A 15,512-nucleotide genomic window follows, 5' to 3' on the forward strand; every position below is an offset into this window, starting at 1 on the left:
GGCGAGTATGATTCTCAACTAATTCTGCATGTGTCCATTTACTTTTCTCCATAATTGTGTGCCAGAAAGAGGTCAAATTTGGCTCCAATTTTCTACTGCATGTTAGGGTTTGTCCACATGATTCAAGATAGGATAGGCAAGGACTTCATGGTGGCATACTAGCCACTAGATGTTCTATAGGAGTGATGTTGAGCCGCCAAATGGCATGCCATTAGCTAATTCCTTCAGAAAATACAACTTGGACTCTATTTGCTCCATAAAATCTCTCTCTCGTTTGGGTGTTGGTCCTCCTAAGCATTTACTTCTTACCAAGAATAAAGAAATACCACAAGGAGCACCAATGTTTGAGGCCAATCAAGTGTTAGATTTCTCTCTCCCCTACATTCTAGCCTCTTAAAATTTCACTTGTCAAGTGTTGGATTCCTCCCTACATATCATTTACTTTGTGTTAATAAGCTACAAGTAAAACTAGACTTCTATTGTGTTATTTGGTCTCATTTGTTCCATACAATCCTTTGGTGGTTCTAGAAGCTCGTTAAATGGCCCCTTGGGTGCAGATTCTAGATAATCCAATATCAATGTAAATCTTTGAACCTTGGTAGGACTGAAAATCTCAACAAATTTAGGCTAATTATATGAAGATGAGATTGGTTTTGAGTATTGGCATGTATTTGTGAGCTCAAAGTGTCACAACACAACAAAAAAGGAATTTGTATCCTTTTTAATTAATTTGCATAATCAATTATCTATTGAATTTTTTTTCTTTGTAATCGATAGATATCTACAAAAGTGCCTTATTGGCCACTATTGAGAGGTTACATATTATGGTGGTGGATTAGAAGAAAGATAACATACACTTCCACCTATAGGATCCAATTAGGTGCCTATGATTGAAACTCAAGCATATTAGGGTTTGACTTGTACACAAAAAGGATTAATACCTTGAAATGTGGGTTAGATCTGCCAAAATAAGCAATTATAATCAGCAAGTTGACATAACCATGAAAAGTTTGTACACCTAAATCTTTAGAATGCACATACCTTTGCATAGAAAACTATTATGAGGATTCTAGCATTGTTTTTGTAATGTACCCAAAAAGAGCTTTCACATAATACACATATTTGGGATCCCTAAATTTTAGGACCCTTGGATTGGCATAAAAATGCTCATCCTAAAAAGAGTTTATTTCCTCTCATTCTAGATCAATTTTTAAACCATAAAGTCATGCATAACAACTGAAGATAGTCCCAAAGTTGGTCCAGCCAACTTCTTCATCATCCTCCACTACCCTATCATCAAATCTCTAAATTTCATTTTCTCTCGCAGCTATCTTATAAAATAGCAGACCTATAAATTCATATACATCCTTGCATGATCTTGTGAGAGTAAGAAATGCTTCTCTCTCTTAGCTTGATTGTAACTCAGCTCGTTCCTAAGAAACTTAGATTAACCAAAAATACATTTCCTTCAAGGAGAGTTGCCGCTTTTCAATCCTCAACTTGTCTCCACTTCTTTTATGTCAATGGCTGTATTCTGAATAATTGTCATATTCAACTTGAAGTATTTGTTTTTTTGTTCATTTTTTGAGAATGTTAAGTCTCGAAAAGAAGTGAATATTATAATTGTTGAGCATACTACGTAGATTGGGGATTTACATGGATCATATGTAATTGGGATGTTTAGGACACATGCATATGTTTATATTTATTTAATTCCTTCACATAAATGGGAATCTATTGCACACTCAAAAATGCATAAATATGCACACTAGATTAAGAGTATTAGTAGGAAAAAAGATAATATTGAGACTAATCAATAAGGAAGGTGTTAATTTTCTTGATCTAGATTTTGCAAGATACTTCCTAAGTTTTACAAAATAATTTATTTGAAAACAAGGACACCTTCCATATGAGTGAGTGCTAGCTCTTTCAATACACATTGCAAGTATAGAATCCCACCATTTGGATGATAGAAATATGGAGGTGAAAAATATTGATACAAAGGGCCCAAAGGATGGAAATCTACCATGTGAAATCATGGCACTCACTAGCTTTGCTATGTATGAAGTACCCGAGGAAGTGCTTAAGTTGAACAAAGAAAGATAGCTCTACCTATATGTATTGGAAAATTTCATTGAATCTAAGATGGAAAAAAAGACTCAAAATTGTAGGAGCATACAACAATCCAAAGGCTCAAAGATTTGGACAAATATAAAAAATGGAAGTGAGAATAAAGTTATGAACAAGGAAAGAATGATACAAGCCCTATTTGAGATGACAGTTTGGAATAAACATAAAGCTTTTCCCTAGTATACATGTCTATATGTACATGTACGCACACATTGATATATAATGTGTGACTTGCACTTCCCCAACATATGGGTTACAATGGGAATGCCTCTCCTGAAGAAAACTACTACTTCTGTGTCCTTTTGTTGGGCTTACTCCAAGATGTGACTTCCTGATGTTGGTTGGATGGGCTGGGATAGGTCACTAAGTTCAACTTTACCCAGGACGATTGCAGGACGATTGCCTTTCTAAGGATGAGTTGCATCCTTGTTGACTTCCAAGTGGAGGAAGTAACATGACTGCTCACAATCAAGCCCATGGCGTGCCTATATGGGAATGCAGAAGATGTACAGGTCCATTTAAATGGGAGCTGTTCAAAAAAGACTCAAGTGGCCTTTTGGGCAGAAGCTATTTCTTGATCTTACCTACTAGTTATGAAGTAAGCTTTGTTATGGCTATCTACCTTGGAAGTATGAAGTATTCATTTTGAGCTGAAGATGATGTTTTGGTTGGTGCTTGCTTTAGCATGTCCATACGTCATTCCTATCTCCTCTCTTTGATTTCATGGATTCCAGGAAATAGAGTCCAAAAGGAGGAACTCCGCAGGTACGCAACTGCAATAACTCTTCTGATGGTTGCTGTTCTTGTTGGCAGTTCTGCTATATGCAAATTTTTAATGTAAATGATAGTTCTTGTATGACCCTCAATTGGTCTCCCTAAACCCATCTAACTACCAACTCTTGATGAGGCTTTCCTATTGTAGTCATTTTTATGCCCTTTTTAATACCTCTCATTTACCATGAATAGTGACAGGCAAAAAATGGTTCATGAGGCTCATCAACCGCTCTTCTACATATAATGGTGTGTTTTGATACGCCCTTCAAAGGTGTTTAATGAAGCTGCCTCTTCTGAAGGTCCTTGATGTTGCAAGGCACTATTATAATTGTGAACCATTTTTACATATAATCTGGGACTGATCTTTCAGTCACCCATTGGTAGGGCTGGGTTTGTGTCATTAGCACTTGTAGTTGGTACAATCCAGCTTCATCCCAAGCAACTAGCCTTCAGATAGTTTAGACTCTCCTCATGGTTTACCTCTACCATGTGCATAGGCTGTAGGTTGCTTCCTATATATCAGGCGCTTCGTTGCTCACTCCTCTCTAAACAATAAGTTTCAGCTATTATGCTTGAAGACACTCTCTTTCTTTCTTACTTCTTGGTAATGCATCCAACTTCATTATGGGTCTCTATCCTGGATGTCAATAGCAGCTGAAGTATTAGTTGATACTTGCTTAAACTCTTTTTGATGGCAGTGTGTCCATGGATTCAAATTCAAAATGAAAAACAACATAAGTGAAAATTACACAACCCCTTTGGACACTTCTTTTGGTATCGGTGGATTTTACATGTTTTGATATGTTTTCTCTAAACAATGTTCTTGTATGGCCTCTAATTATGGGCCTCTCATAATGCATTCTGGTTGTGCCTTTGGATGTGGGTCCCTTCATTGTAGCTATTGTCACGGGGACATGAAATTTTGAGATGCTTTAATCTTGCTGATAATATTTGATTAAATGATTAATTAGCACATGTGATGCACAATGAAGATGGAGTGGGTGTCAAAGGCAAAAGTTGTGATGAGTTATGTCGGCTGGGTTTTGTTAGTCAGTTGTGTCAATTTTGACATTGGGATAGTTATTTGGCCAATAAGTGTCGGTGTGGTGACACTAGGGACTAGCATTAATTAATTAAGAAATGAAAATCTAAGGGTCAACAGAGATTAGGGACCACTTTAGGTTGCAAATGGCCCAGCCAATTTAATTATGGATGGGTGCATTTAATTTTGGGCAAGGTTAGAAGGACTGAAATAAATTTTCAAGATTATTTAATTTTAAAAATTAATTAAATAGCTAAATAATGTTGAAAAATGGATTTAGGAGGTTATCACTTGGCAAAAATGCCCATGCAAGACTGAAAAATGTCTTTAGAGGTTGGAGAGAGATATTAAGTGAACTCAGCTTGTAAGAGAGAGGGAGAAGATACTATTTGTCTAATTTGTAGCCATTGGAGAATCTTCTAAGGTAGCTAGGGACAGGAGAAGACTAACCTACATCAAGCGATAGCAATTTTGAGGCTTCTTGGAGCTGATGATAGCATTTTGGGCCCTCTTGGCAATTGGTGATATCATTAAATCCAGTCTGGTACAAGTAGCAGTCAGATTTCAAGCCTTTCTCGTAAAGAATTTGTGAATTTTCTCTCTCTTTTGGTATTCTCACACCTTCTCTAACTTATGCTCAATCAATTTCAATATTTCTTCGCCTTTCACACCAGATTTCAGTCGAATTTGGTGCACATCAAAGAGATCTCTAATATAAACCCTAAATTTTTGCAAAAATTTGGGTTTGACAGTCACCTCGGGACTCCTGCCAATTTGTAAAGGCATTTTGTACACTGAATTCAACACTTGGAATTTGTGTAATTGTCAAGGAATTCCGATACCAACCTATTCATTGTAATCTAAGGCAGCATTTGGCCAATTGGAGGTTCTGTTTGTGCAATTCCCGGTGAAAATCAAGGGGCAATTGGCCCAAATCGATTGCTAATTGTTGCTATAGCAAAAGAGGCTTTTAGAATAGCAAAGTAGATTGTAAATCTTAGTAATCAAGTTAAAGAAATACCGAAAGGGGTGTCAATTTTGGAGCCAATAAGGTGTCCAATGTCCAAGATTATTAAGGTAATTTGTACATTTCAGGTTTTGTTTATTTGTTGATTGTTGTAATTAAGTGCTTAATCAGGGAGTTACCACCCTTTCAAAGGAGGAAGGCTATTTTCAATTACCGTAATTGTCGCCTTTTTCAAGACACATTGAACGTGGATCCCTTCATTGTAGCTACTATAATTGTTGCCTTTTTGAGACACGTTGAATACTAATTTACCATGACTAATAATAAGAAATTCCATCTCATTTAAGCCCTCTGAGAATGGTTGTTGTGTCCAATTAGTATTGTCAAGAGAACGTGAAATTTTGAGATGCTTTAATCTTGTTGATAACATTTGATTAAGTTATTAATCAAATGTGCAAGGTTGTTTAAGCACATGTGATGCACATGGCATGTATTTCATAGTAACAGGCCAAGGACCTCGAGAATGCAGTGGGTGTCAAAGGAAAAAGTTGTAATAAGTTATGCTAAATGGGCTTTGGAGGTCACTATGTGTCTGTTTTGATCCTAGGACAATTATTTGGCCAATAAGTGTTGGTGGTGACACTAAGGACTAGCATTATTAATTAATTAATTAATGCTAATCTAAGGGTCAATAAAGGTTGGGACCACTCTATGTTACAAATTTCCTAGCCAATTTAATTATGGATAGGCACATTTAATTTTGGGCAAGGTGAGAAGAGCTAAAATTAATTTTTAAGATTATTTAATTTAAAAAAGTAATTAAATGATTGGATAATATCCGTGCAAACTAAGAAAACGTTTTGGGTGGCTAGGTCTCACCCATTTAGTTAGTTTATAGCTTGAGAGAGAGAGAGAGAGAGAGAGAGAGAGAGAGAGAGAGAGAGAGAGGAGAACGACGATGGGGAGCTTTTCGCCGGATCTGAGCAGGGGTCATCTGGCGCCTGTCGCCTAGCCGCTTGCCGCCTGTGCGTCCCGTCGCCCACACATCGTTGTCGTCTGCTTGCCTAGGTGTCCCATCGCCACGTCGTCTTTGCAAAACTGAGCGCCCTGTCGCCTGTGCGTCCCGTCGCCCACGCGCCAGGCTGCCCGTCGCCACGTCGCTAGACAGCCTAGCCCTGCCCCTGCCGTCGCTTGGACCTGCGCGTCCTGACAGAGCGTACCGCCGACGCCTCCAGCTTGCCTGCTTGTTCCGCTCGTGTTCGCTTGTGCCCGCCTGAACCTGCCCGCCTGACGACTGCCCGCCTGAGCCGCCTGTGATCGTTTCCCCTGCATCAGCGTGCAGCGCCCTATGGCCCCGTCGACGCCTGAAGACTGAACGCCTTTCGTTTGCAGAAATAGGTACCTCTCGTTTGCTGCCCTGTCAGTCATCTGCACGGCGTCTGCCTGCAGGTGCTTGCCCTGTGCATCTTGCTGGGCCGCGACAGAGTCAGGGAACCCTAACCTAGCAGCACGTAACTGCAACCTTGCACAGATCAGAGAACTAATCTTCTCCTGTACAGAGAGAGAGAGAGAGAGAGAGAGAGAGAGAGAGAGCGAGAGAGAGAGAGAGAGAGAGGCCTGCGTTTTACGAAAAAAAAAGAGAGAGGCCTGCGTGTATCTGTCTCCCGTGAGCTCTTCAATCGGCCTCTGACGACATACGTACTGATACAAGATGGCGGGCCTGGATCTGGATTTTATAGACCAAACGGTGGCAGCTCTTGGTCCGGATTATGATACCGAGGAACCAGAGGATATGGTTCTGTGCACAGAGGAGCTGCCCCCTGCTTCTGACCTTCAGCCTGCGGGCAAACGTACCAAGCATACCTTGGTTGACACAATGGATCATCAGGATCGTTCCTATGCTCAGGTTGCTTCGGATTCTATGGACTCTCAGGATGTTGATTGGGAGCATTTGTTGGAGTTTGCCAACACTCTACTTGGCGATTACGTTCAACATAATCAGGAAGTCTTTTCTGACTCTGCAACGGAAGATGTTCTGGAAGCCACTGTGGACCCGAAACATGTGTTGCGCTCCTTTTCAGTGTTTTATGAACGTGCTGTGATACTCTTCTTCACTGGTCGGATTCCACTGCTTTCCCGTATTCGCCAGTGGTTGCATAGTCTGCTACAAGGGGAATGTGTTGAAGAGATTTTTGTTGGGCCCCGGGGGTTTTTTGAGGCGCTGTTGAAATCTGAGACGCACCGTGCTGCTCTCCTGTTTAAACTGCCACTGTTCGTCGATCGCCGTCTGGTCCATGTTGTGCCATGGCGCCCAATGGCAGATTTTCAGCGCCTGCTGTAACGTGAATGCCTTGTGTGGGTTGAAGTGGAAAACTGTCCGGCTGTTTATTGGCCACTGTTAAAGGACGCCATGGCCGCTGTGGGCACTGTTCTGGTCCCCCCAAGCCTAAGGGCCATGAATCGCAACCGTCTCTGCAGGTTGTGGGATACTACTAGGAAAAGGCCTGCGTGGTTACGTATCAATTGCTCTGGCATGCATCCTTTACATTTTCGTTTGAAATGGGGCAACTTTGCAGGACATTGCTTTTCGTGTGGAAAATTGGGGCATTTTATGGCTGAATGCCCAGAGAAGCACCACACTTCAGATGCTGAGCATGTTGCGCTGCCCATGGAAGACATGGTGTGTGATGCTCCGTCGCAGGATGCCACCCAGCCACCTAAAGTTTTGGATAAAGGGAAACAACATGTCTCGGGTTTGGATTCCCGTGGCAATGACTGGGTGGATGTACGCACGAAAAAAGGCAATAGGCTTGTTGCTGGCATGGTGGATACTGTGCCTACTGCCTCACCAGATTCCATGCGTACGTATATGCGCAGGAAAGAAATGTTGTCTTCAGAGCCCTCTGCTCCTGCTATGGTTTCTTCTGCTCCCTGTCAACAGCCACCTAGGAGAGTGTATTCGGATGGTCCAAAGGGCCCACCTACTAAGCTGGCTTTTGATACTAAAGGTAACGTCATTACCCCATGGGATCATCGTTATCCCCGTCCCAACTCCAAGTCAGCGGATATGCCATCTACCTCCAAAGCTGGTCGTCAAAACTCTTTTGATGTGTTAGTCGATTTTTTGGATGACGGAGTCTTGGACATTCTCACAGAAAAGGTCAAATTGAGGCAAGCTGTGCCTCGTACCTAATTCTCTTTTTGAATACGCATGAAGATCGCCACGTGGAATGTGCGAGGGATTTGTTCTCGCCACAAGCAACATGCCATGTGGACTGTATTGCATGAGAATCAGTGGGATTTCTTGTGTGCTGTTGAGTACAAGAGTCACGGGGAAGCAGGAAAAGTTGTGGATTGCCATGGCTTTCGTTTGTTCTATGTAGGGACACATGCCAGGCAGTATTCTGGGGTGCTTATGATTGTACATGAAAAATATCAGCCGGTTCTTATTAAGAATGATGTACATGGCCGCTTTGTGGTCATTGAAGTTTTATTCGAAGGAGAGATCCTATGGTTACTTGGCCTCTATGCTCCAAATGATCCTTTATCTCGCCGGGAGCTTTGGCATACTTTGCAGACTTCCTTGTCTCTTGGCAGACGGGGTTTTTTTGATGGGGGATTTCAATATATATGTTGATTCTTCACAGTCCACATCAGGGCATTCGGTAATGGATGCGCCGGAATGTCGTATATGGCAGGAGTTGGCTCTTGCCGTTCTTAAGCAAGATCTCTGGTCTTGGCTGCACCCTTCTTCTACGGGGTTTACTTTCCATTCTACCTAGTATGCTACAACATGGTCGCGGCTAGACCACATTTACATCATGTAGAATGATGATTTCCTTCCTGAGATGCTCGAAATGAAAGTGTTGCAACAATATGCCTTGTCAGACCATTTCCCTCTCCAGCTTGAGCTCCTTGCACAACCCATTGCACCTTTCAAGCAATTTTTGGATAGACTCCCTTTGCGTTTTAACTCGTCTTATTTGAAGCATGCAATCTTTCAGGGCTATATACAGCAATTGATTGATCGATTCCTATTGGATTTCTCATCTAAGGGCACTGCTTCGTTTGAAAGATTGCTCTCTAATGTGCAGGGGGTTGCTCGGCAGTATGGGATTTATCATGCCTCTCTTTCTCGGCGGCGTTGACATGCAGCGGAGGACCTCCTGGCTTTGGTTTGTTCTTTGCTGGTGGACTCTCCAGATGATGTATTTCTGCGGTCACTGGCAATGCGTCTGGCTGATCTTAGTAAAGAGTTTCAGTTAAAATCTTATCAGCAGGTCAAATTGCAACATCTGATGGAGACTGTACAAGATAGTGCTTGTCAGACTCATAAGTTCTTTCGAGCTCTCCATGCCTCTCCTGCTCGCGAGAATATAACTAGACTCCAGGATGCAGACGGGCAAATGGTCCCTGATCCGCAGACTATTGTGAATATGTGTAGGAATTATTTTCTCGACCTTCTTGGTTCCACTTCTCCTCCTTCAGGCCAAATTGCTCATGCTCGTTCAGTCTTTTATGATCTGGTCCGCAATCAGGTTCCGCAGGACATGCAATCTACTCTGGAGGCAGATATTTGTGAGGCGATGGTTATGTACGTTTTGCTACACTTGCCCAAGGATAAAAGTCCTGGCTGGGATGGTCTCACCAATGAGTTCTTTGAGTTTTTTGCCACCCAGCTCGCGAAACCATTGACGGCTTTGTTTCAGCAGGTGTGGGAAATGGGGATCATGCCATCCTCATGGAAAGAAGGTCTTATTAAACTGGTTCCAAAAGTTCCTTCGCTGTCCATGTTGAAACAATGGCGTCCAATTTCTTTGATGGGTTCTATGTATAAAATCTTTTCCAAAGTAATGGCGAACCGGCTCCATAAGCATCTTCCTGCCATTGTGCATCCTCTCCATATGGTTTCATTAAGGGCAGAAACATTTTGCACAATCTATTAAATGTGCAATTAGCGATTGATTATGCAAGGCATTCTAATCAGGAGGTCGTATTGGTTTAATTGGACCTGGAAAAGGCTTTTGATTATCTGGACTGGTCTTTCATTGCAGAGCTTATGTCTACTATGGGCTTTGGTGCTCGGATGTCTCGTCTGATCTACACTATCAGTGATGCAGCATCTTCGCGCGTCATGCTGAATGGAGGCGTTACCAAGCCAATTGTCCTTGCCCGCTCTATCAGATAGGGGTGCCCTTTGAGTCCCCTCTTCTTTGCCCTTGTGACTCATCCAATTCTTTCGATGTTATCTCACATGGCAGCTTCTTCTCAGTTGGCTGGATTGTCGCTTCCCTCTGGACAGCACTTCATTAGTCAATCCTTGGCTGATGACAGCTTTATGATTCTACGTGCGGACAAGGATAACCTTTGCAAAGCATTAGATGTTTGGGCTCTCTTTGGTCAGGCTTCCGGTCTTCGCATCAACGCTTTGAAATCAGCCATTCTCAGCTGCACGGAGTCAGATTTGCAGTCATTGGACTGGCAGGGAATGGTTTTTCCCCGTGGCTCCATTGTCAGGCATCTTGGGTACCCTTTGGGTGTTGATGTTCCCCCAAAGCAGCTACTACAGTGGATTTCACAAAAACTGGCGGCTAAATTTATGTATTGGAAGTCTCAGGCCTGGCCCTTCCCTGTTCGCCTCAAAGTAGCCCAGATAATTATGTTGCCAATGCTCACATATTTCTTGCCATTGCTGCCTTGGACTACTACTACACTGAATGCTCTCACTCAGTCTATTCGTTTCATGTTATGGAAGAAGGATTCTTTGCATGGATGCAGGCATTTCCTGGATTTCTTGGTCGCATGCGTGCACCCCCAAACGCATGGGTGGAGGGGCTATTTTAGATGCCCAAACTCATATGCTGGCACTCCGTTGGTCTCTTTTTTGCGCCATGTGCTCGGATCATCATCCATGGGTCGTTATAGCCCATTATTTTATTGAGGATCACGGGCTTCTGCATGGTAATACTCAAATCCGGAGTTCTTGGTGGCATGTTCTTAATGCCGATTCTCGCTTCTCCAATTCTTCTTCATCTCTGCTTGCCCATTTGGTGTGTTCCTGGAGACAGGTCCTTCGGAAGGCATAGTGGCATCCAACGGAGGATCGCTTAGCTACTAATTCTTTTCAATTGGAACTGTTGGCAGTATCGCGGTTAATTTCGTGGGAAGGTAAACATGAGCTTCGACCAAAATTCAACCGCATGGCACGTTTGGGCTAAACTTCGGTAGCGGATGCCACCCTTGCCAGTCGCAATGTGTTGATATCGTTTCGTACAGCCAAGAGGCTTTTCAGGATCCCTCGTGGATACAGGTATTTATGGGAACAGCTTTTGATGGTGCTCTAAAGCAGACAACCCTTTCCTGCCCTTGCTACGGATCATCCCTGGCAGGACTGGGACTTTGCAGGCCGGCTGAATTTAGAAAAGGCTTCAGCTAACTAGATGTATCATCTTCTGATTAAAGATCATCAATGGCTGGTTACTAAAGCTAATACTCTATGGGGATTGCATAAATCCAGGTCATGGTGGAGGGTAACTGTGATGGAGGGCTGGTTGAACAAGACACCCTTCAAATATAAGGTCTTTCTTTGGAGGGTGATGATTGGTTGTCTTCCGCTTGCTTCAGCCCTTTCCAAGCGTCGAATCTCCAACGGCAACTGTTTCTTTTGCACCACCACTGTGGAATCTGCCCGTCATCGTTTTATTTCTTGCCCCATCTCTCAGAAAATCTGGTCATTCTTGTTGGCCGTTTGGCAAGCGGTGGTTGGTTTCTCGCTACGCCCGTTTGATTGGGTTTTTGCGAGGGCCAAATATCCCACACCGACACAGCCTCATATGAAGATCTTGTTTCACTTTCTTCGATATTGGGGCTGTTGGCATAACTGGACCATTCGGAATGCTTTTCTTTTTGATTCCGCCTTTAATGTTCAGTGGCATATTGCGCGGCTTAAAGGTCTCTTGTATTGGCAGATAGATCTTCTCCGGCACTCTAACATGCTCCCTCGGGAGGACTTACGTCCCTGGCATATGGCAATTTCCTCTGTGTCTTTGCCATGACTTTGTAACTCTTTGGTTCTCTGGTTCTTGTAGAGAGTCAGTGTGTACACATGATGGGGTAGAGCCATCGTGTATCTTGTAATCATGCAAACTTGTACCTTTTTTCGTAATTAATACAATTACCTTTTACGGAAAAAAAAAACACAGAGAGAGAGAGAGAGAGAGAGAGAGAGAGAGAGAGAGAGAGAGAGAGAGAGAGAGAGAGAGAGAGAGAGAGAGGCAAGTTTAGAGAGGTTTGACGACGCGATGGATGATCGAGCGATGGCGACCTGACCCTTTCCGTTGACCCCGTCGACGCCACACACAGAGAGAGAGAGAGAGAGAGAGAGAGAGAGAGAGAGAGAGAGAGAGAGAGAGAGAGAGAGAGAGAGAGGAATCGTCGCCATAGCCATCGTCTGACGGAGCAGCAAGGCCTCATCGCGCGATACAAGAAGAAGCCTTCTGTCGCATTCCAGGTCGCAGCTCGCCTATCCCACCATGACACAAAGGGGCTGGACACGAGGCTCCTTCTCCCCGATTGCTTCGAACGGCAGAGACCCCTGCCGTCGCCTTGATCTGCGTCAGATCCGCTGCTGGTCGCTGGTGCTGCGCCAGCGAGCAGCGCCCTTCCAAGCTGCCCCTCGACGCCTGGCCTGTGCCTGCCCCTCTGCCCCCTTCCACGCTGTCCCCTCGACGCCTGGCCTGTGCCTGACCCTTTGACGCCTCGCGTGCCCTGTCGACGTTTGCCCGGTGCAGAGCCCTCCGTTTGTGGTCGGCTGCTCTGCGTCAGCGTGGAAGCCTGTTGCAGCCGCGTTGAAGTCTCACTGTCCTGTTGCTGCAGCCAGGTGGTTCCCTGATTTTGCAGGTCTGTGGGACTTGCACAGAGAGAGAAAGAGAGAGAGTAAGGGAGCGAGCGAAAGCGAGAAGCCAGCAGTATGGCTGGCTTGGATATGGATTTTCTCGACTGGACGGTGGCAGCCCTTGGCCCTGATTCCGATACAGAGGAGCCGGAGGACATGGTGCCATGCACGGAGGAGCCGCCTCCGGGTTCTGAACTGCCGCCTGCAGGCAAACGCTCCAAGCATACTTCAGACGAGCCAATGGGTCCTCAGGACCGTTCCTATGCGCAGGTTGCCTCTGAACCTGTGGATTCGCAGGAAATTGACTGGGAACATTTGCTGGACTTTGCCAATACTCTGCTTGGCGATTATGTCCAGCATAATAATGAAACTTTCTCTGCTGCGGCTGCGGATGATGTGCTGGAAGCCACGGTGGACCCAAAATCAGTCTTGCGGTCCTTCTCGGTGTTTTATGACCGCGCAGTTATACTTTTTTTCACCGGCAGGATCCCAGTGCTCTCACATATTCGCCAGTGGATGCACCATTTATTGCAAGGGGAGTGTGTTGAGGAGATCTTCCTTGGACCTCGCGGCTTTTATGAGGTGCTGTTGAAATCGGAATCGCATCGAGCTGAGCTCTTGTCCAGGTTGCCACTATTCTTTGATCGCCGCTTGGTCCATGTGGTACCATGGCGCCCTATGGCTGACTTCCAGCGTCTGCTTCAACGAGAATGCTCGGTGTGGGTGGAAGTGGAAAATTGTTCAGCGGTATATTGGCCATTGTTGAAGGACGCGATGGCGGTTGTGGGCACAGTGCTGGTTCCCCCAAGCCTCAGGGCTATGAACCGAAACCGTTTATGCATGTTATGGGATACGGCCAGGAAAAGGCCTGCGTGGCTTCACCTCAATTGTTCTGGCATGCATCCTTTGCATTTTTGCCTGAAATGGGGCAATTTTGCCGGACACTGCTTTTCATGTGGTAAATTAGGGCATTTTATGGCCGAATGCCCGGAACGGCAACTGTCTTCTGAGGAGGCGCAGGCTGTGCAGCCCAAGGATGACATGGTGCTTGATGCCCCGACGCAGGAGACCCTTCAGCCACCTACTGCCATGGATAAAGGCCAACAACAGGTCCGGGGTTTGGATTCCCCTAGCACTGATTGGATTGAGGCACGGCAAAAAAAAGGTAAAAAGTTGGACGCAGGCCTGGCAGATCCTGGGCCTAATGCTTCCCCGGATTCCGTGCGCACGTACACGCGCAGGAAAGACATGGGCACCTCATAGCAGGCTGCGCGTACTATGGCCTCGTCCGCCCCCCGTAATCCGTCTTCAAGGAAAGTCTATTCAGAGGGCCCCAAGGGCCCACCGAATAAGCTGGCGTTTGATGCAAAAGGTAATGTGATTACACCTTGGGATAGGCGTTATCCCCGTCCTACTCCCAAGGCAGTGGATTTCCCTTCTACCTCTAAAGCAGGTCGCCCGAATTCGTTTGTAGTATTGGCTGATTTTCTGGATGAGGGTGTCCTGGATGCTCTCGCGGAAAAGGTGCAATCAAGGCAACAGGCGCCTCGTTCCTGACTTCCTTTTTTGAAAATATATGAAGATTGCCACGTGGAATGTGCGAGGCATTTGCTCTCGCCATAAGCAACATACCATGTGGTCTGTCTTGCATGAGAACCAGTGGGATGTATTGTGTGCAGTGGAGCACAAAAGTCACGGTGAGGCAGGAAAAGTTGTGGATTGTCATGGATTCCGTCTGTTTTATGTAGGGACACATGCTAAGCACTATTCGGGCGTGCTGATGATTGTCCATGAGAAATACCAGCCTGTTCTTGTTAAAAATGATGTGCAGGGTCGTTTTCTGGTGATCGAAGTCTTATTTGAAGGAGAAATTTTATGGTTATTGGGACTCTATGCTCCGAATGATCCCGCATCCCGACGGGATCTATGGTCGACTTTGCAGGGCTCCATGTCACTTGGCCGCAGGGGGTTTTTGATGGGAGATTTCAATATGTGTCTTGACTCTTCTCAGTCCACCTCAGGGCATTCGGTAATGGATACGCCGGAAAGCCGGGTGTGGAACTCCCTTGCTTTGCACGTACTTAAGCAAGATCTTTGGTCGTGGCTTCACCCTTCTGTTTCAGGTTTTACTTTTCATTCCGCACAATATGCAACCACTTGGTCGCGGTTGGACAGAATGTATATCATGCAGGGGGATGATTTTCTTCCTGAGATGCTGGAGATGAAGGTCTTGCAGCAATATGCGTTGTCGGATCATTTCCCCCTCCAGCTTGAGATGCGGGCACAATCTATTGCACCTTTTATGCAGTTGTTGGATAAGCTCCCTTTACGCTTCAACTCCTCTTATTTGAAGCATCCAATTTTTCAGGGTTATATGCAGCAATTGATTGAGAGGTTCTTATTGGACTTCGCCTCTGAGGGCTTGGCTTCGTTTGCACGCCTGCTCTCTAATGTGCAGCGGGTTGCTCGGCAGTATGGGATTCATAATGCCTCTCTTTGTCGCCGACGTCAACATGCAACAAAGGACTTATTGGCCTTGGTCCGTTCCTTGCTCCTGGACTCCCCAGATGATGATTTTCTGCTGTCACTGGAGCGGCGTTTGGCCCATCTTATTCAAGTATTTAGCCTGAAATCTTATCAGCAGGCCAAGCTGCATAACTTGACTGACACATTGCAAGATAGTGCCTGCCAGTCTCATAAGTTCT

At 44.9% G+C, this 15,512-nt stretch overlaps 1 protein-coding gene across 3 annotated transcripts in view; it reads left to right on the forward strand.

Moving 5' to 3' along the window:
• Positions 1-2,389: 2,389 nt before the first annotated feature.
• The window catches only part of LOC148037688 (uncharacterized), a 76,743-nt gene continuing 63,620 nt past the window's right edge, over positions 2,390-15,512 (forward strand). For 2 of the 3 annotated variants that reach the window (XM_087676627.1, XM_087676626.1), the window contains exons 1-2: positions 2,390-2,728; positions 2,865-2,895. In XM_087676627.1, coding sequence (XP_087532753.1) covers positions 2,585-2,728; positions 2,865-2,895 — 175 coding nt within the window. In that variant the 5' untranslated portion in view covers positions 2,390-2,584. Of the gene's footprint in view, positions 2,729-2,814; positions 2,896-15,512 lie in introns of all 3 variants that reach the window. The other variant, XR_015690672.1, reaches the window with a different exon arrangement.

The sequence above is a fragment of the Lygodium microphyllum genome, chromosome 4 (assembly GCF_053477565.2).
Source record: "Lygodium microphyllum isolate KBCC chromosome 4, Lygodium_microphyllum_v1.1.10, whole genome shotgun sequence".
NCBI lineage: Eukaryota > Viridiplantae > Streptophyta > Polypodiopsida > Schizaeales > Lygodiaceae > Lygodium > Lygodium microphyllum.